This window comes from Lucilia cuprina, chromosome 2 (assembly GCF_022045245.1).
Source record: "Lucilia cuprina isolate Lc7/37 chromosome 2, ASM2204524v1, whole genome shotgun sequence".
Classification (NCBI taxonomy): domain Eukaryota; kingdom Metazoa; phylum Arthropoda; class Insecta; order Diptera; family Calliphoridae; genus Lucilia; species Lucilia cuprina.
In genome coordinates this window covers 2,298,962-2,322,151 of record NC_060950.1, presented here as the reverse complement: position 1 = coordinate 2,322,151, position 23,190 = coordinate 2,298,962, and the positions used below count along the sequence as shown (strand labels likewise).

The 23,190-nt window shown below is 26.4% G+C and overlaps 1 protein-coding gene across 1 annotated transcript; it reads right to left on the bottom strand.

Annotated features, from left to right (window-relative positions):
* Positions 1–4,739: 4,739 nt before the first annotated feature.
* On the bottom strand, positions 4,740–20,440 carry LOC111690352. Its single transcript, XM_023452821.2, has 3 exons — positions 20,150–20,440; positions 10,500–10,685; positions 4,740–4,980 (listed from the first exon to the last, which is right to left on the bottom strand). Exons 1-3 carry the CDS (start codon positions 20,208–20,210, stop codon positions 4,772–4,774), a joined length of 456 nt encoding a protein of 151 aa, XP_023308589.1. The 5' UTR covers positions 20,211–20,440; the 3' UTR covers positions 4,740–4,771.
* Positions 20,441–23,190: the final 2,750 nt, after the last annotated feature.

Below are 23,190 nucleotides of genomic sequence, written 5' to 3'. Positions count from 1 at the left end.
AAAAGCCGTTGTAATCATTCATTACTTTTTACACTTTTTTTACTATATTTTATATAATGGCCATCGCAGGGTACCTATACCAAACGCAATAGATTTCTTTTTAGCGAACCATGGCTGAACTGAAGTTATATATAAACTGTTTATAAGATAGGACTTTGCTTTAGAATAAAAACTGACAAAACACTCATTTATATTGCTTCCGAAAGGAAAACATTTATCACCACTTAAAAACTAGGACAAAGTGAATTGTTTACCTTCTGTGGAAGTGATGCTTAATGACTTCCGAAGAAGCGAAAATAATAAAATGGGTCTATTTCGCCTTCAAATATTTCTTACTTCTTGTGTGCCTTTAGAAGTAGTTAAGTTGGAATGAAATAAAAAAGACATCCCTCCTATGTCAAACCTGTGTTAAAATCTTCATCATCTGCAAGTCTTTTTCAGTATTTTCTTGGACTGTATTCTACTTCTATTTTCGATTCTTTGGAAGTTAATTTTTTGCTGGGATAAGTATAGTGTACATACAGTTCGACTTTGTCCTAAATAGTTCACTTGTCTTGTTTAAGTGCTAGTTTTAACGCAATCATTTTTGGAAGTTTTTAATAACTCTTGACTGAAATATTTTCTTTTCACAATGTTTTTAAGTGTGCTGTCATTTAAGGGTTAATTACAGTTTGCATGTCTGACCATTTAAAATGTGTTTGACAGATTTTAAAGTTAAGTAAAAATTAAAAAAAAGACTACAAGTCGAATAAATAGTGTTAAGTGCGTTTCAATTTTAAATTTGATATTAAGAAAAGGTGTTTGCAAAAACATGTAAATAAATTTGAAAAACTTCAAAATATTACAAAATGAGTTTTTTTTTCCAAATGTTATAAAGAATACAATTTTAATAGCAAAATTTATTTTTTATATAAAAAAGGCCTCAGTCCAATTTTTGTTATTTAAAAAACAATTTTGTAAAATAACTATTTCTGGAAAAATAAAGTTTGTTTTCGAGAAAATGTTTATTTTTTTATTTACTTATTTTATGATATTCATAAAATTTTAATTATGTATTTTGAAAATAAATCAAAGCAAAATTTTTTATTTCAAAAATTTACTTTTTTATTCTATGAAAATTGTTAAATTAGAATGTCACTGTCAGTGCTAGTAACAGAACCAACAAATGTTATTTTTGTTTTCGGGGCAGAGAGGGACTCAATCAATCTGTTAGAGCGGCTTGTGAATTAATTAAAACCACCGATTTCGTTTGATAAAAGAACATATGCACATACAAATTTTACCCTGGAGCTAAATGACTGAACTGACTCTACTCAAATAAAATAAAATTAACAATGAATTTCTCAAACAAACTACAACAATTACAAACAGAAGTAATATTTGTTAAATGAACAAAAATGTCATAAAAAGTTTTATTCTGCAGTGGTTATGTGAGTTTTTAAACTCAAAGAAAAAAAATTGTTTAATATTTATTTTCTTAAATCAAAATTTTTTATTGAAAAACTTAACTATTTCTATATAAAACTTTAACCCCTGCTTAAATAGTCTACTTTTAATTTATTTAATCTTATTTTTTATAAATTTTTACAAATATTTTTCTCTGAGTGTTTTACACACTAAACTTATTTACTACTCTAAATATTGCAATTTTTTTATTTTGCGTGGTTGACATAATACAATTGTTTATTTTTTTTGTATTTTCATAAACAGATTTAAACAGGCCTGTCACAGAATTATATACCCACTAAAAGTAACTCTCTAGAAAATTATAATTACAAACAAATTTTGAATTCCAATTTAAAATATTAAAGTGGTTTCGCTGTTTTATTTTGTTTTTTTTTCTAAAGTGTTAAATTACTTTCGATCGGCTTGTTCTATGTTCTGTGATAGTCCTGAATATTATAAAATTAAAAATTTTCTTCCATATTAATTTTAACCGCATAGTACATAAATATTTTATTAGTTATTTAAATATTTCCGTTATTGTTGTCTCTTTCTTTTACGATCCCCCATATTGTCTGGGAAATCTGTCAAAAAAAACTCACAATCAGAACAATAATTACAGTTCATCCAATTCGCATACGATAATCACAAAGTCATTGTCAGCGGATGTAAGTAAGCTGAGGGAAGACAATTGAAATTAAAAGGAAAACTCACACACATACACACACACAAAATGAATAAAATGGAACTAATTACTGAATTTTGCGTTCGTTTTTAATCAAAATTAATGTTTAATTATACACAGCAACAACAAGAAATCGCAAATAAATTTTTTTTGTTAAGAAATTATTATGATACTCGTTTAATTAGTTGTTCTGGGAAAGATTTAATTGTTAAATTTTATTCATCTAACCTGCAAGTTTAGCTCACATTTTATATATTGCTTAACAACACGAAGATGAATTTTTACATTTAAAAGCACAATTATAAGTTGATTCTAGCGATATTATAAGCTTCAAGACCCTTTGGGATATCTTATGTGAGCAACTTTCTCGGAAATTTGTGTGTTTTTGAGTAAACATAAATAAAATTGCCCTGCAAAATCTTTACTTACCCTGTAAGCAGGTATGTTCAAAAATAACTGGTTACAAATCTGTCTCTACAGTTTTTTTATTTATTAGTTATAACGCTTACTCAGTGCTCCGTTAACAAGTTATTTTATTGTACTTTTTGCAATAGATTTCACATAAAAGTATAAATCGATGCTTTTTTTTAAAAGTACTGATATAAACTATGATTCGAACCACAAACGTTGGATAGGTGCTTTATATATTTGGACTTATTCTCTAGATAATTGGCTACAAATCCCACTATACTTATTACCACGTAATGTAATAAAAAACTACATTATCTAGATTTCTCATTACCAAAATTTTAAGATTTTTTGCTACGTGAATAACTACATATTTTTGTTCGACGGTAACCAAAAACTAACTTTTCCGGATTTATAACTAGCTTTACAGTTATTTTTTATGTTTACTGATCAATTCTTTTACTCCATGCTCAATTAACAAGCTATTTTATTATTCTATTATTCTATGGTTTCGACATATCTTTAAAAAAAGTTCGAACAGCAACTCTGGTTAGAACCATTAAAAAATTCCTTATTAAACATACTTTATAGACAATTGGCTGTAAATCCTATTCTAAAAATGAATTATTGTTATTGATTACCAAGTAATGTATGAAATAATTATTACCAGTAATACTCATTACCAGATTTTGAAAATATTTTATTGTGTGTATGAAAAATACTTAAAAATGTGAGTGAATTTAGGATAAAATTTAAAAGATTTTTTTACTGTACTTGTTTCGAAATTCGTCGTTTTTATTAAATTAAAACAAAAACTATTATTATTTTTTTTTAATTTTTTTATTGAACTTTTTGTAAAATAAAATACATTTTAAAAAAATTTACAAATGATTGTTTTAAGATTTCTTATTAATTTGCCTAATTTTGTATAAATGTGTTTGCTTATAGAAATGTTTTTTTTTTCGAAAATTTAAAAAAAAAAATGAATAAATTAAGGTTTGTAAATCCCTTTCCCTCACTTCACTTCATTTTCATAAATAAATTGTTTTTATATTTTTATTAAAATATTTTCAACGCAAGGTGAAGTGTTTTACAAAATAAGGGGGGAGTTATTGGCCTGTTCAAAAATGTAACAACTGCTCTGTATCTTATGTTCTGATCTGATGTACGTTCTGAAATGTTACACAGAAATTTTCAATTCATAATGAATTATATTAAAGAACTTAAACTTAAAAGTATTTTGTTTAATATGAGCATCAGCTGAAGAAGTGCAGTGATGCATTGCTGAGCAGGCCTTTACTTAAACTACAAAAAGTGCTAATTAAATTGCACACAGTGCTACAGCGAAATAAATTTAAATAATTAGTTTTATATTAATAAAATTTATTATTAAATTTGTGTAAGATGATTTTAAGGAAATTTATAATTTTATCAAAAAATTGTACACCCTGTAAAACTATGTTATTTTGTAATTTGTTTAATTTTTATGTAGTGAGTTTTTAATCTAAATATTTATATGTATATTAAATGAAGTGTTTTATTCTTACAACTTTACCGTTTGTTTTAACTTTAAAACATAAATATTATTACTAAAGCTTTAAAATTAAACAAAAAATATTAAATGAAAATAGTTTTGATAAACATGACATTTATTAAAAAGATCTGAATATTTATAAATGCATATATATTTATAAAGAAAAACAACAATTCTGGGTTAACCTGCAGCATTTGAAACTGATATCCCAACTACAAATTCGTTAGCTAGTAGAAATGACAAGAGAATTATTTGTGTTAAAAGGCTAACTCATTTGTGGAACTAGCGATTTAGCTGGTTAAAGGTAAACAGTTTCGCTAAATATTTGTATATACGATGATAAATTTAAAAATTTTTTAAATATTTTATTCGATATATATGAAGAAAAATTGCCTTACTTTTTATTAAATAACACAAGAAACCATTTGGATGGAAATATTTGCAATAAATATTCAAAAAAATATTTTTTTTTATTTCAAATTAAATTAATTAAAGCAAATATGTATTTTAGCTATTACAAAATTATATAAAAATTAAAATTCTTTTAAAATTTTCTTAAATTAAACTTTTAAATTAGCTCAAATACATTAAATAACTAAAACTTGTTTAAATTAAATGTTACGAGTTTAAGTTAAACTTAGTTTAAAATAATAATAAAAAACATTAAGCTTCGTATTCCAGCACAAGCTGTAAACTGAGTTTTATTTAAATAATTTTATTATAAATGTAGATGACAGAAGTAATGTTACATAGGGTACTAGACCGGAGACACCATTGCAGCCATCAGAACTACAGGTTTGACAAAACACCGTCTTGATGTAAGAAGAAGTGGTATCACGGGCACATTTATCAGCGGGATCATCGACATCCTCATAGAAACAGGAGCGGGCTATAACACGTTTGCCATAAACTGTAAGAGAAAAAAATAGAGACAAAATAAGTCATAAATTTAAAGCTTTAATAGCAAAAACTTTAAATAAATTTAGTTTTTCTTTGTAAACAAATAAATATAAATATTTTTAACTTTTTTGTATATTCAAATATTTATGTGGCTAATATTTAAAAAATGTTATTTGTTGTTAGTTATTTTTATTTGTTTTTTATAAAAAAAATTAAATTATTAGTTTTAAATTTTTACTGTTTGAACTTTTAATTTATAATTTTAAGCTCTACTGCAGATTTTGTTGTGTAGGCCAAATGGTTTTTATTTTAATTTATTTATTTTTTTATTTTCTTAAATTTGAAAACCAATTTAGGATTCTAATTCTATGGGTATCGTTTCGGTTGTTAATTTTTTTGTCATTTACATTATTTTTTTATAGTACAGTATTGGAGTATTTTTTCAAATGGCTGGCATTTGCAATGCCACTTTTTGCAAAAATATTGACTGTTAAATTTATAATTATTGCGAGTAGATAAATTTTATGCAAATTATAACTACTGACATTTCAACAAGCCATAAACCATTAAAAACTGAATTTTAAAGCATTTTTCAGTTTAAAGAAATGATTAACGATGATTAAATCTAACACTTTTAAATACAATGTATATTTTATTTATAAAAATTAATTTAAATTAAATTATTAAAACAATTTAATTAAAAATTTATTGCAATTTATAAATATATATTTTTCCAAAGTACGAAATACCATACGCTCCTAACCAATAAATTTGATTATTTTTCTACTTAAAAACTTTGATTAAACAATTTATATATTTTTTATTACAGATATATTAAAAAAATCTTTTGATTTAAAACTTGTTGAATGTTGGCTGCTGTTGTTATTTTTGTTGTTGATTTCTGTAGTTTTTTTATTATTACAGAGTCATAGTCAGTAGGCTCAAAACAAAAAAAGTCAAAAAAAAAAAAAAAATGGAAAAACATTAAAAGTTGGCAAGATAAACCTTGAACCGTTTCATATTATTCATATACACGTAAGAAGTTTTCTGAAAAAAGCAATAAGCTGGAAAAACACCAAATGATTTGCAGTGATTTTTACCAATAAAAATGGCTGGTAATAAAATAGTTAGATAGATACAACTCATTTCGTCATAGGCAATATAAAAGTAGTAAACAGTAAATAATAAAATAAGGTGCCTTACGAGCTCACCTAACAGATGGATGGACAGACAGACAGACATACTAATAGTCGTAAAGTAATAAACATACAAAAGCAAATGTAAATAAATGTATGAACATTTAGCGAAAAAAGGAAAAGTAGATCTGGTTTTATATCTATGCCAGAAATACATTGCAAAACATTTAGACTGAAAGTATGAAAAAAAGTTAAACTAAACGCATTTAAAGTAGCGATCGAAAGGGTGTTTCGTAAAAATATGTTAAGCAAATGAAAGCTCTTAACACAGTTCATTACGTTCATATTGTCATAGTATAGTCATGGTCTATTCATGGTCTAGTCATAGTCTAGTCATAGTCTAGTCATAGTCTAGTCATAGTCTAGTCATAGTCTAGTCATAGTCTAGTCATAGTCTAGTCATAGTCTAGTCATAGTCTAGTCATAGTCTAGTCATAGTCTAGTCATAGTCTAGTCATAGTCTAGTCATAGTCTAGTCATAGTCTAGTCATAGTCTAGTCATAGTCTAGTCATAGTCTAGTCATAGTCTAGTCATAGTCTAGTCATAGTCTAGCCATAGTCATAGTCATAGTCTAGTCACAAATAATGAAATTATTAATAATCCATTGCAAAGAACTAATACCTATTCTAGTCCATTTTCTACTTTACAATCAAGCCTTTAATTCATAGTGGTCTACCCTGTCTAGCCTGTTTTGAAATTTAAAAAATAGTTTCATTTTTATGATACATTTTTGACATATTCATTATATATTTAATTAAAAAATTCCAGCCCGCATTTAATAATTATCTTCGCTTTAAAGGAAAGTTAAAAATCAATAAATTTTTATTAAATAATCTAAGACATTTTTATTTGTATTTCGTTTTAAATTTTGTGTCTACAAAAAAATTTAATTATTTTTGATTGCAGTCACATTGCCATGCATACGAGCGAGTACAAAGATACTGCACCAGAATACTTGATGAACAATTGAAACTATTTACTAAAAGATCGTGTCACATGAATTTTATATAATCTAGGAAAAAGAAACACACTGAAGAAAAAATAGGATTATTTAAATAACTTGACTCAATAAGTATTTTAAAGTGTTAAATTATCTTTTCCAATTTAAATTATTTTTTTAATTACAGGGAAATAGTTTAAAAATAAATATCCAAGCATTCTGAAATAATTAATTTTTAAAAAACTGGTTTTAATTTATTACACTTTTATCTGGAAACCACTTTTAAATTTGTAATAATTTTTTAAATTAATTTAAAAACAGTTTTTTAGATTATTTAAAAATAATTACTTAAAATATTTTAATTTTTAAAAGTGTAAAAACAAATGCCCAGATTAATAGACACAGACATAACAAATATAATTGCCACAATTACAGGCACTTTGTAAAAGCAACATATTGTCAGAGACAAACTACTCATTCGGTAAATACTACGATTATGACTATGTGACAGAAAATATTTCTCTGTTTAGTTTTTCCTTTTATACTTTTCTCAAGCATTATTGGACAAAATAAATATGATTTATGGAAAAAACAGACAATGTTATAATTGACTCAACGAAAAAGTAAATATCGAAGTGATATTAATTAAAAACTAAACATTCTAAACAAGAAAAACTTTGCTAAAATTAAGACTAATTAAGTTGTTTAATAAAATTTTTCAAAATTAAAAAAAAATAAATAAATAACTATTTGTTTTAAAGCTCAAATTAGTCAAATGAAAATGAAATTAAAAAAAAGAAACACATAATATTTATTGAGTCTTGTTATTTGATTTACTTAAAATCAACCGTTAAATTAATTACTGATTTTTTTCTGTTTGATTTTGTTGTATTTATTTGCTGTTGTTGGTCTTCATTTGGCTTTTATTTAAGATTTATATGTTACATTGCTATTGCTGCTGCTCATGCGGTTGCATTATGAATTCTAAACATGTTGAAGTTGAGTTGGTCTGAACTACTCGTAGCTAAAGAATGATTGCATCATTGCAACAGCCGTTAAGTGGATATTTTTGGAGGCCTCCAATAATGGAGGAATCTGTATCTTTTTGGGTTGAATTGAGTGACTGAGTAAATAAATGAAGAATGAGTGACACACAGAATGCGCTGGCTGTTGTTCGATTGTAGTTAATTGAGGTACAATGATCTTTTGTCAACTTTATAATTTCAAATCATGTTATATGTAATTGGGTAAGGGAAAAAAATAAGTACATAAATACATACTTTTATTTTATAGGAGTTAATGAATTTTTTAAAGTCATAATAGCAATTTAATTTCGAAAAATTGTAATGTAATAATCTAGTCTATAGTCTAGTCTATAGTCTAGTCTATAGTCTAGTCTATAGTCTAGTCTATAGTCTAGTCTATAGTCTAGTCTATAGTCTAGTCTATAGTCTAGTCTATAGTCTGGTCTATAGTCTAGTCTATAGTCTAGTCTATAGTCTGGTCTATAGTCTAGTTTAAAGTGTAGTCTACAGTTTAGAAATTACTTATTACCTTTACCCAATATAATTAGAAGAAAATATTTGACAAAATGCGTAAACTTGTCCGTTTGTTTGTAAGTATGGCTGTCCGGCCGTTTGTTCAATACTTTTGGTTTTGTGAAACTATAATTTGGGGAATATTTTGGTTTATGCCGGTTGCATTTTATGGTCACAACAACATACAACAACTATTATTTATCTATATATATTTTTTTGTTGCTATTACATGTGATGTTTTATACACATGTGTAGTTGTGTTGTAGCTGCAGTCGCTTTAGTTGTTGCAGTCAGTCTCGTATATTTGACTGGATGTATTTCATTTGATTGAAATCAATTGCAATGCAATTTTACTGCTACAACTTTTTTATATTATTTTCGTCATTTAATTTCTATCCATTTGGTATTTAGGAACAAAAATTGTTTATGGTTTAAATATGTATCTTTCTTAAGTTGTAGTTGTTGTCTTTTCAGTTTTTTCGTATAAAATTTGTTAAATTTTGTTAATAATAAAGTTGGCAGATATGAAACGTGATTGGAATATTTTCTGTTGATTTAAGAAAAAACTATATTTTTTAATTAATTTAAAGTTTTTACTAGGAAAATATTATTATTAAATATTTTATTTCGAAAATGTATTAAAAAGTTTAAAAAGCCGGTACAGTTTTAAGTAAAATAATTTAATTAACTAAAAAAATTAATATTTATGGTATTTGAAAATAATTTGGAAAATATATATTTTAGTTGAATTTTTACAATATTTTTTATTTACTAATTAATTGCGCATTAAAGTCTAACGGTATTTAGACTGTGTGTGACGTTACACGGTTGCATGCTGGAGTGTCAGTCAAGCTTATTTAAATTTATGGCCCATGCAAAATTTCATAGCTTTAATAACATACTTTTTCATTTCTGAAGAATAGTTTAATGTTTACATGTATTATGAAAAACCCCCCTCTGTTTTGAGGTAAATTGGGGGTAAATTTATCTGTAGAAATCGCGGCGTGTGTTTGTCTAGGGTCACACCTTTGTTTAGAGTGTATCAAATTCGAAACACAAATGAGTGCCATGACACTCACTGACAGTCTCCAACTAGCGGCTATTGCTGTAACTGTGTATGCAACTTGCATGTGGCGCTAATTTGTTGCAATTTATATATAGAAATTGTATTTGCAACATTTGGCACAAAGTATGTGGTTAAAATTGTTGTTGACTTTTTGTAAAGTTTTGTTTTATTATTTGGACACTGTTGCAGCTTGTTTTCTTAACATCTCGGACCAGATGTCATAAATTTGCATTTAACAAGTGCGTGCTTAACAATTGTGTCAAAAACTAAAGCAAAACATTACTAGCGCCCACATCACCACTTGCTCCGTCCGTGATACCGCAAAAACATCAGCTTAGATTTTTGACAGTTATCTGGTCATATAATTCATTATAAATCGTGCTTATGTCAGTTATTCACCTGTTGGCAATTTTATATATAAAAAACTTACTTGCAATTTTCAAACAAAATAAATCAAATCTTATTTTAAGTGGATAGAAAAAAAGAACAATTGAAAAAATGCTGTGAAATTTAATACAATTTTATAGTTTAATAAAATTTATGTTAATTTATTGGAATTTTTATAAATCAATAGTAGAGAGCCCTTAAAGTGAATTAAAATTTACTTAAATGTAATAAATTAAAAAAGTGAACATTTGTAGGAAAAATATTCAGAGATTTAAATAAAATTTATAGATAATTCCTCTATAAATAAGTCACACCTTTGTGTAGTTAATATATTATAATTCCATACATAAAAACAAAATATTTCCCATAACAATAATTAAAAAAGTTAAACAACAACTCACCTTCTTGCACCAATTTTTTGCAAACTGGGCGGGCATTAACCGACTTGACACCCACCGAGTAAGTGCAGTTTACATAACTCCAGTAACGTTGCTGATCTGTTATCGAATACGGATCAAAGGGATCATTACAAAATTCACCATTCGAAACATCTGTTGAACAGCGCCAACATTTTAAAACAGCTTCGGCTAGAAATTTAATTACAAAGCTATTAATTGCATATCGTATAAGTAATATAATATAAAAAATAATCTATAATTAAAAACGATTTTTATTATATTTTATGAGTAACATCTAGATGATTCAGAAAGGGGGTGTAAGACAGATTTATAAAATACGTTTTAATAAATTATAGTTTTTAAACAATTCCTATTAATATTATTTAGCAAGTGAACTAAAGATTTCATGTTTAAAATAATTGAATTTCATTTCAATTACCACCTGCCGACTTGGCTCCATGCCTCAAAAACATTCCATTTAAATGTAGTTAATCACTAAAATTAAATCATCTTTTCATCATCAACAAAAAAAAAAAAAAAGAAAAAACACGTAAATTTTTTATATCTTAAATAATTGTTTATTGCATGCACTCTCTGTATTTAAAATAATTATTTTTTTTATATTCACTTTTTTCAAAAAAAAAAGCACACAAAATTAACTCAATTCTGAAAAATGTCGTAAATTTTGTATAAATTTCTGTGGGTAAAATTTTCAAAACATGACACAATTTTTGAAATCATTCAACCATTTATTTGTAATATTTCTTAAATTAAACTCACACAATGTCACGAGGGAAGTGTTTTTAAGTTTTTGAATTTCGTTATTAATTTAATTTGTTTGTGATTTTTTCCCTTCAATCAAAGCTATTTTTATAAAATTGTGTTAAATTAATTTATTTTCAAAAAATTTCTTCTATTTTAAAATGTAACAAAATCTTTGTTATTCGATTTTTATTAAAAAAGCTTAAATTTGTTTTTAAAGCAAAACTAATTGAACACGAATGCCTCTAAGGCTGTCATTGATTTAATACATGGTAGATAATGTTTGAACATTTTTTTTTCATTTAAAAAAAATTATAAACATAAATTTTCAGGCAATATCTCAATTTAAACTGCTTGTAGGGGCCATAAAAATGTCGTGTTATTTTGGTAAAAGAGTTTATTTTAAACAAATTGATATTTTGAATTTTTAATTAATAAAATATCAATGCGTTTAGGTAAAAATGCAAAAAATTACACAATTAGTTAAAAAAGCGTATTTACCCGGAAGTTGGTTTGTAAATGAGAGATAATAGATTTTTGATAACAGAAGGCAGAAAGCTTTTTATGCTACAAATAGAAATTTATTTTCTAGTTCCTTAAGTTGTCCCTAATGTCAGTTTTTGATAAATATTTTATTACAAATCTTTGGTAATAAAAAAGAACAAAATTAAATTGGTTTAACTTTTTAGAACGGACGTGCCTATTGTCTAGTTTATTGATTAGTATTTTGACTAGCTAATAAACCAGTTTAGGTATCGACTAGTATATTTAATAGGTAGCGTGTCATAATATCTAGTGACATAATGTTTATGGATGTTATGACACACCAAAAAGTGTCATAATGTCTGTGGACATAATGACATACTTAAAATTGTCATAAAATGCATAAACATTGTGACACTTTAAAAACAGTAATGTTTTGAAAAATTTGTTTAGAATTTAAGACAGAGAAATTCTTATCTTATTGCTCCTTAAATTTGTGTAATTATTTTTGAACTCTTTTAAATCAATGGACTTGTCAATGGAGTGTGTCATATTGGTTTTTGTCAGCCTACGGACCATTCTAAAATTCAAACTAGTCGATTGACTAGTTTGTTGACTAGAATTTGTCGACGAGTCTGTAGAATAGACTACAAACTACTTTATAAACTAGTGTATAAACTAGTCCATTGACTAGTACTTTATGGATCGTGACGGTCCTGTTGTATTTTCTCTCTGAAATACATATAAATCCTACTGTTCCCTTCAGGTAAAATTTTTGATTAATACTTTTTATTTTGCACAAAGTTTGAGAATATAAATATATTAAAAATATAGATATTATACAAATTTTCTTGACATTAAAATTTAGATTATTTAATTTTTTTTAAGATTTCTTCGAAATAACACGTGTAAAGTATAAATATTTTTAAACAAAAGTATAAATATCTTAAAACAAAAACTCAAGAAAATTTTATAAAATTTTCTTAAAATCAAACATGTGTGTCCACATGCATTTTCAAAACACAATATCAAGAACTTTTCAAGAAATAATAAAAACAATTTTAGCACCATTCGCAGAAAAGCACGCTGGTAAAAATATTTATGACCTAGTTCTATTATTTATTTTAATATGAATACAATGAATATAAATTAAAAAATCTGTTAAACAATAAAAAAAAAATATCTTAAAATGTGTATTTAATAAATTTCACTATTTCTATTTTAAATAATTTATTTATGATACAAATTTATGAAAGAAATAAAAATTTATTACATATTAATGCAATTTTTTTAAACAAATATTTGATTAAATCTATAAATGATTGTTTTTTATAACAAATAAATTTGTATGAAAATAAAACAAATTCAAATTTGCAAATTATTTTTCAACACCCACTACCCTTGTCAATGGAGGGTGTGCCTTTCGTATTCAATATTAAGTTATGAACTCAATAATACATGGAAAATGTGCTCTGAATTGCAACATTACTTTTTTGTTAATTTTTTGTTAATTTAATAGAAAAACTATGTTGCAATTGTGATGTCACAATTTTTTAGTGCACAATAATTGAGTGTATGTGTCTGTGATTTCAAAAAAAATTAAAAAAAAACTTATGCCAAACAAAAGTCAAAGACCCTTTAAAAACAAATAAACTAAAACACACATCACAAATAAACATTCAGTCATTCATCTTTTTTGTAATAAAAATATGTAGGGATGCAAGGTTTTTCTTAAGCAAATGTAGGATTTACTAAAGTGGGAGTATAATTAAATTTGTGTCATCAACTATTTATTTATGCTGGCAAATTATGCTTAGCGTTTTTTTTTTGTTGTTTGCATTAGAAAATTACAATATAATTTTCCAATTGTTGCAACTTAAGTTTTCTTTAGAACATTTGGTTTTTTTCTCATAAGGAAAGTTTTTAAGGCAGTTGTTTATTGGAGTTAATTATACATAATTACATTTAAATTATTTATTGCAAATTAATATGGAACATTTTGCATTTGTTAAACATTAGTTTTGCAGAATGCAGTTTTCGCTAAAGGAAACATTATATTAGGTCATATCAATCCCATGATTAACTAATTTTATAAATTAATTTGCATTCACGCTCTTACTAACAATGTTTCGAATATAGCGAAAAGGGCTTTATTTTAAATTCTGGTCAAAGGAAGCTCCAAAACCAGATGTAAGGAATAAATTCAAATGAGGTCAGATTTGGAATGCAGAGTAGCACCATTCTTTACAAGAGTATACTTTAATCCCATTTTTAAATATTTGTTAATTGTATCGGCTATTGATGCAAAACTTTTTCCTTACGCCTTTAAAAGAGTGCCAGGTATAGCAAGATTATATTAACATTTCTTGGACTTTGTATGTCTGTTCGGACTTATAACAATTATTTTAAAGTTGAAAGAATGCAATTTTTGATGAGCTAATAGATTTTATAAATAAAGGTATCTTTGCTCTCACGCAAAGAAAAAACATAGTTGTGGTAAACATGATCATAGAGCAACATATTATAGTTAAAATTATGATTGTATTCTAAACATATTACTTATTATTTTAAAATATCATATTATGATTAAATACAGTTTAAATATTTTATCATATTATTGTTATACATGACTATATTATGATCCATAATATCGGAATCATGGCTGCTCAATCCTTTAGAAAAGTAAACTTTGGTTTCTGAGTTGCGACTTATTTAACACTTTATTAACCTGTGTATTCATAGGTTTAAATGCTCACTCGCCGTAGACATAAATTTAAATTTCCACCCACTATTTTCATCAATATTTAATAAATTATACATTTTTTTAGAATTTTTTAGTTCAACGAACTCTTTTCTAACTATTATTTGTATTCCTTATCGAATGATTAACCTGACGTTTTTCCCTTTAATTGAGGTCTGCACGTATTTGCCGTTGTAATGGGTTTCGTAGGCTCTCATTTCCCTTGTTTGCAAGTTTTCAATTAAGTTGCAATCAACATGTTGCATTCTACAAATGGTTGTAAATAGAAGCACATACAAGCCTTCATGCCATAAATAAATGAAGATAAGGCACGTTGTACAAATATTTATACCATCGTTTTTAAGTTGGAAAATTATGGAAAAACTATTGTTTGATTGCATGTGTTTTGCGTTGTTTTTTTATTATTTCAAGTTGTAAATTGGAAAATAAAAATAAAATTTGTATTTAATTCTGGCCTTACTATGGGAAACTTTATTGTTTTGTTTCTATATAAATGAAGGGTGAGAATATATTCAATTCTAGAAAGTGTATGTGGTAATAATTTGTTTATTTGAATAAAGTTATGACATCAACTTCTTTATACCTAAAGTAGTTCATAGTGTTCAAATATTTGACAACATAAGTATAACTTCTATGCAGCGCGATTTTGTTATAATACAGCAGTAAGTTTTCACTAAATTAATATTTCTGCTCAAGATATTGTTTAAAATTTTTTATTGATCAATTTCTGATTTAGTCTTAATAAAAATCACTTTAAAGCATAGATTCTAATAATATAAATACTATTTTTAGAAACACTTTATAAACAATAAAAACGCCTTCTGAAAATAACTTGGTTGTCTGCTGTGTATTAGCCTAATTTTCATTATTCAAACTAGCTTTTACAACCTATAATTACTCAAATAAAAAAAACTTCTCACAAATTACTATTTATTGTCAAAAACCAAAACAACCATTATTCAAATGACATTTACTACCAGAAAATCCAACATAACTAAAACAAATTACAAAAACATTACTTAAAAAATCAAAATATTGAAAAGATAATAGTAACAAACATGCGTAAACAAATAAACTACAAACAACAACAAGTTAATTGTATTTTCTAACCGATAACAAATTTTCTTATATTTGTAAAATAATAAATAACCAAATAAAATATGAACGCATTAAAAACCATTTTGAAAATGTGTTGAAGTTAAGTTGCAAGTCCGTCTGTCGGGTCGGTTTATTCGTACACATACTTTTAACGCAACAAATTATAAAAATGAATCGTATTAAAATCGAAACATTTAAACAAACAAACAAGCGTCAAACTGAACCTACTTAAATGTGCGACAAATGACATTGAGACTGTAAAACACTATTTCGTTGTGACATTTACACCAACTGTCAGCCATGATTAAAATCTTTGGTTAACGAAAAATACGACAACAACAAACACTAATAAATCTTGACCAAATACATTTGCAAGGTGACAGTTGAAAACCGAAAAACTACAACTAGCGAAAAGGAACCACAAAATTATTGGACGATTTTAAGTTTGATTTTAATAAAGTTAAGTATTAGAAAGTTAATTTTTTATAAGTAGTCATTGCAAACGAATGCCTAAAAAAGGAATTAAATATCCTTCTCGTTATACTTTTATAGTAAAAATATTCCAATTTCAATATATGTATATTATAACAAAAATTTGATTTAAAAATTTGTGATTTGTTCGTCTGTTAAAACACTTATAGGCAGCGCAGTATCTAGGAGCTAGTTAAATGAAATTTTCCGGAAATATTAGTTATTAAGTACAAATATTTATTTCTAAATATGATTTTTCAATAGTGTACCATATACATTTTCGATCATTTCGGAGCGATTACTTCGGATTTTTTAACCCTGTAAGATATATTCCGAATTTATTATACCCATTCGGCATAGAATCACTTTCTGAGTTTATTCAGTATGTCCGTCTGTCCGTCAAAGGACGAACGCTATTGAAAATGATTGAAATCGGTCCAATTTTTCGCCTAGCCCCCATCAAATCGGACCTCCTGAATTACGTTGAATGTTCTTTTATGACAACAAAACTTAGTTTTATACAACTTTAAATGACACTACGATTTTTGTAACGATTTTGATCCTAGCCCCCATACAAACTGCACTGCAGAAAACGACTTAAAGGTCAAAATTCATCTATAAACACTAATAACACGATTCAATTTTAAATAACTTTGAAGTAAATTCCTCTACCAACATTTATAAGGATAGGCCCATATTTACCCCTACTCCCCTATGAGTCCTCTCGTATAAAATCTCTTTTTTGTCAACAATAAGTAAAAATACTCCGGAATAAAGTTAAAAATAAATTAAGTCCTTTTTTACTATCGTTCCTAGTTATCAAAGTCAACATTAGATACAATTTTCAGAAGAGAAGATAGAGTGTCAGTCAATTATAGACCAAACAGGTTTTGAAGAAACTACTATAAAATTATTTTCCATGGTGGGATTTTGTGATCAATCACGGCCTGACCTTAGAAATAAATAGAGCTGTGAGCAAAATTAGATTTGGGTTTACAAAATTAAAAAACAAGATTTTATATCGTGATTTCTTCGCTATAACTTTTTGAAATTCAGTCCAGTGCTAATTGCCCTAGTTAAGCAGATTTTAAAAATTTTCATATTTCAATTCTAGCATAAAATCGAAGTCTTCTGTAACAATTATCACTGTGTTAATTTTCACACATTCTTTAGCATATGTCAAGCGTGCAATTTCACAAATGACGGCAATTTTTTTATTTGCGTCTTGTTTACAATAATGATGAATTCATTTGAATCAAACTAATTAAAGCAATTATAAGTTATTTAAACATATACTTAAAGTATTAACTAAACAAATGATTTCATTTTAAATGTCATTAATCCAAGCGGCTTATTTTATTTTGTTGATTTTTAAAATTATAATAAAATTTAATAATTATCGCAGATATCTCTGTTCATCCAAAAGCAACGTTATACATTTACAGTGACCACAATTAGGCATCATATTTGTATTTCTATGTTCATTGATTATTGTTTGATATTTTCGTTGGCTTTTATGTATTTTATGCTTGTAGTTGCGAATTTGTAAAGAGCGATTTTAATTTCGTATCAATTTAACATGCCAAAAAATATCAGTAGCTGTCAATTTATTTTAATAATCAATAATAATCACAATTATTGCTGTTGTGTTTGAATATACAACTACCAATTACTTTTTGAAATACTTCGGTAGTTGTAGTACGTACTTATTTATTTAATAAAATTTTTCTAACGACTATGTAAATACAGACCGACACAATGGTCTTATCCGCCAACAAAAAGTGTTTGTAAACATTGTATAGTTTAGTGTGAAAATGTGTTAATTCCATATTACTTATAAACATTTAGATTTGATAAGCAAACAAAAACCTTATTTTGTCTTCTTTTTGTACAGTCCATTTTTGGCAAATTGTTGCGTAAATTTTAAATATTATGGCAATCAAACGTTAGTTACTACATACATTTGAAAAATTTTATTAAAACGACATAACGCTTTTTCAAAATCATCACTTATTTTTTAAAATACATAACAACTTTTCTCTAAGTAAAGTAAACAAAATCGAAATCTATAAAAAATGTAAAATTGTTATGATTATTGCCAATACACTCGTTTAAAGAGAAAAAAATCTCAAATATTGTTAACTTTTATTTTTATTGTACACGAAATTAAACACAGTGTCATGTCAGTTAAATTCGTTTTTTAACCAACCTCCACCATCCACATCCATTCAGTCGAATTTAAAACCAATCAGACGGACCCCATTTAAGTATCTAGTATTTGTTGCATATGACTGCACTGCGTTGTGTTCAAATCTTTTTAGATTAAATTGCATTTATGTTTGTATGTCTTTTTTTCGTCCATAATAAATGCGTTTATATTGTGTTTTTTATTGAGTCTGTTTTTTTGTTTGTTTCTAAATGTTTAACAATTTAATATTGTGGTAATTGTAGATTTTTTTTTGTTGCATGCTTCACACTTCATAATAATTTTTCGAAAAGTATGAATATTTATTTATTTTTATACCCTACTCCACTGAAGTAGGAAGTATACTAATCGGTTTTGAACTACTTTCTGAGTCTGTATGACTGTATGTATGTTTGAATCGGTCCATTTTTCGTCTATTAGTAAGAAAACGATTAGGTTTCTAACTGGTATAAGTAATGGGCACTATATGATTGGACATGTGTCGGAACATACGGGCTACCCACGTTAGAAGAATGGAAACGGCACTCTATGTGAGTGTCCAGCCTTACAAGAGCATATATTACTCTATCTTGGTAGAGTTCTTTTCTATGATTTGTACTGTTTCAGAAAAGCGTTTTATTAGAAACATCGGCTGGTTTTCAAGGAGATCGAACGAATAGTTATAGGCAGAATCCATTATAAGGATATCACAGTGAGCCATAAGGATTCCGAGTGAACTAGTATATTAGCGGGCAACCCACGTAATCTAACCTAATATACTGGTCTCATGTTCGACTATACATTCTTATTCGTTTGTTTTAGATAAGTGCTGACAATTAAGTTATGTTTTAAATTAATCAATTGTCTTGTATAAAATTTAATTTAAATAAAGAAGAGAAAGTTTTAGATTAAAAAAAAAATTAGATAAAAAATCGAAATTTTTTGTTACAATTATCACTGTGTTAATTTTCACATATTCTTTAGCATATGTCAAGCGTGCAATTCTGCAAATGATCACAATTTAATTTGCGTCTTGTTTATAATAAAGAGGAATTCATTTAATTCAAACTAATTGAAGCCATTTTAACTTATTTGAACATTCACTTAAAGTAGAAAATTAACTAATGTGTGAAAAACTCAATCTACGAAATTTGAATCTAACAAAAATTTTAGTTCTATACACCATTATTGTTTAAAAACCAGCCATTATTAGAGATTTTGATATAATGAAATAAATCAGAATATTTCGGACGGATGTGTTAGAAGTGAAATTAAAATTTTGATATAGTGGAACAAAACTTTTATCCGAAATTTAAAATTTCGATTTTTTCTATCTATAAATATGTATTATAATAATATTATAACACCCTTTTAACGATTTAAAACCTCATAAATCATTCATTAAAGGTGGCAGTTGTAACTTCAACCGCAATCTAAAGTTGCAACCTGATTTAAGGTGTAACATATAAAAGTCATACACACATACATATGTATTTCTCGGAAGTAGAACATAATACCCACAATTAACGTCATTTATTTGCAGTAAAACTTTGCCAGGACTAAATTAAGTTGCCTCCTCTTATAAAGAATGCATTCATGTAATATTTGTGCTTTTAATAAAAAGCAATACAGTAGTTGCCACAAACATGCAAGTATGTACATCAACAAATTTGCGGCATGCAATAAAGATTCCTCTTTATAAAAGTAATTTAAATTTTCTATGCAACATGTATTTCTTCAAGTTGCTATCCTTTGAAATTAAATTTTGTAAAATACAGGCATGCAACATGCTGATATTAAGTAATATAGATATATGTATTTGTATATATATAGACGGGCGACACATTGAGTTTTAGATACATTTTGTGAAAATCAAAAAAATAAAACACCAACCTGTATTAAGGCACAACACGGTCAAAAATAATAAAGCACAAATATAACCGAATGAAGGCATGGTTTTAAAGATTTTGTTTTTGATTCAGCAATAATTTTTTTAAATTATATTATTTTTAATTTTTATAAAATATTTTCACTTTTATTAAATATTTATTTTACCGCAAATTTTTTTAATAAAATTATTTAAATTTTTTCGTTACTTTATTTTTTTTTTTAATATTTTTTTTATTTTTAAACAATCTTCACGAATAATGAATTTGACTCGTTGGCCACTGAACGCAAACTAAAATAAAAACTAAAATGAATTTCATGTTGTATGAATAAAACTAAATGAATGAATGTATTATGGATAAATAAACGAACGTCTTACAAAATGAATAAATGAACTGGTGGTTTGAATAAACAATCGTTGTATATTGTGTGCTGCTCTGTTTTTACTGTTGCATGGGCCTGGAATCGTTCATCTACAAAATGCATGAGTTTGAGTAGTAAAATACAAAAAAAAACTTAACTGAGAAAAATCACACATATGAAAAAACTTTTCGTATACACATTTATGAAACAAATTTCAATTTAGCGGTTTTATTTTTGGTGAAGTTAAACCCGTTATATATACTGTCTATGAGCAAAAACTGGGAAATGGGTTGTACTAACATAACCACTTACTTTTCAATAACTACTATTTATTGTGTGCATTACTTAGAAGTATTCTAGCAATGTCGTTCTTTGAATCTGATATAGAAGTACATTATTTTCGGCTTTGTTATGTTGTTTAGATGTGAGTAAAACATTTGACTTAAAAACCGAAGTCCCTGATTTGTATTCACGCTGGCTCTTTTTATTATTAAAAATAAACAACTTTCTTAACAACTTCTTTGTAACAGATATTGGAAGTACTTATTTAACTCTCTATTTGTAAGCGAGCGTAGAACTACTAGTCTGTAATATCATCGTCTTAAAATAATGCATTAAGATGCTAATAAAGAAGTAGTGAATTTTAACTCATTACTTTTCAATGTATGTTTTTCCTAGATGGTTATGAGACTGTTACACATAATTCATATTATTCAATATTAAAAAAATCAATTTCATAGAAGCATGTTGTTGTCAGAATTATACTTGAAAATTACAACAAAAAATAATAAAATCCGACATTATCTTTTATGTGTTCGATCTAGAATTCGATTCTTTAACGAACAAAACGATATCATAAGATTTCATGAGACCAATGTATTTTTTGATTGTTTTCAATACCAACAAGTTGATAACCACAACCATTTGCTTGCTAATTAAAATAATTTTGAACCCGATTTCACAAATTGTAATTGTGACATTTCGTTAGCTTCCGGGAGTATAAGTAACTTTTTTTGAATTAGCTTCGATACTGTTGGCATCACTGCTCATAGACTAATACATACATACAAAAATAAAGCACGAAGTGTTAAAAGCACGCATACATTTATGCAGTGATGATCGTAGTCACTTGCGTCATAAATAACAATGTTGTTTTAGAAAAATAGTACCATTTTAAGTACTATTTTGCTAAGAAATTAAAAAATATATATTTTTTTGAAATCTAATAATAAGTTTATTAATTCATACTTATGTTGAAAGATAAATCAAAACAAAATTCAAATTTCGTAAAAGTAATTTTATGAATTATTTAGTACCAACTTTTTTTTGGTTTAAAAATTTTTGCAAATGCAATAAATTTTTTGTGAAAATTTAGCAATTTAACAATTTTATGCTTTTCCTGAGTTTAAATTAATCAGTCCTATTTTATATATGTAAAAAATGGATTTTGTATGACAGGGACAAGTAAAAAACTAGTACCTGCTATTTTAAAATTACAATACATTAAAATTTTTTTCATCACCTAAAACAAAAGTCCTTAAACCAACAACTTTTATCAAAGGAAACACATGTCTGAAATAACAGCAACAAAAACCGGAATTATTAAGGAGGTGCAAAAAATGTATATTTGATATCTACTTCGACTGGGAGTTGCTATACACAATCTGAATATCTTTAGAATAAATTATATATCAATTTATATTTGTACATATAATTAAGGATTAACGAATACCCTCCTAATTATTATGCTTACAAAAAGTACGTTTTATTTGAAATTGTGTACGAGTTTAATTTCAAACTTTTTTTCAGATTTGTCATGTGCACGAGAACAGCGTGTGTAAGTGAGTGAATGAAGTAAAGTTTTTGTCGTGCTTTTGAAAATGTTTAAAGGAAATCAAGAAGTTTTGTGTTTTTTCTCTGTTGTCAAACATTTTTATAGAAAAAATACTGTATGAAATTAATATGTTTGGCTTTGTTGTTGCTATAACAAACAAAAAGAGTTTGTTGTTAGTTTTATAAATAGTTTACTACAACAGTTAATTTTATCAGTTACAAGACATCGTCGCCAACACCAATTGTGTTAATAGCTTTTGTTTTTATTTTTGTTGTTTTTCCATATTTAATTTAGGTTTAAATGTGTGATTTTAATGGAAATCTGCTGCTGTGATAATTAGCAGATTACACTATGCAACAATTTGAGAATCATTGGGGGGTGAAAAATTCATATGATTAGAAGAAAATTTTGAAATGTTTTCTTTTTTGACTCAAACGTCAGTTTTTCTCTAGAGAAACATCAGAAAAGTTCCACGTTTGTTAAGATTTAGACAATAGATTTGAATAAAATTTAAGTAACACGCAGTTATCATTTTGACAACCACCATTGCAGTTTTTTTAACGCATCATTGTCATTGGAACTACGCATTGTTGTTATTTCGATTTTGCTTTGTATCATTTCCGCAATGCATCGTTCTGTTTGACAACATAGCGTTGTCACTTCGGTAACTAATTGTTATTTTTTTCTTGATTTGATAACGTCGTGTATTTTATATACTTTGACAAAGGATGTTATGAAAATTTAATGTTAAATTGGTACCAGGAGTGCATATTTTTATAAAGTCTTTTTTCCGTCTGTCAGTTTTTTTTTTTAGTAAAAATAATTTATTTTCAGCAAAGTTGTGGTTTTA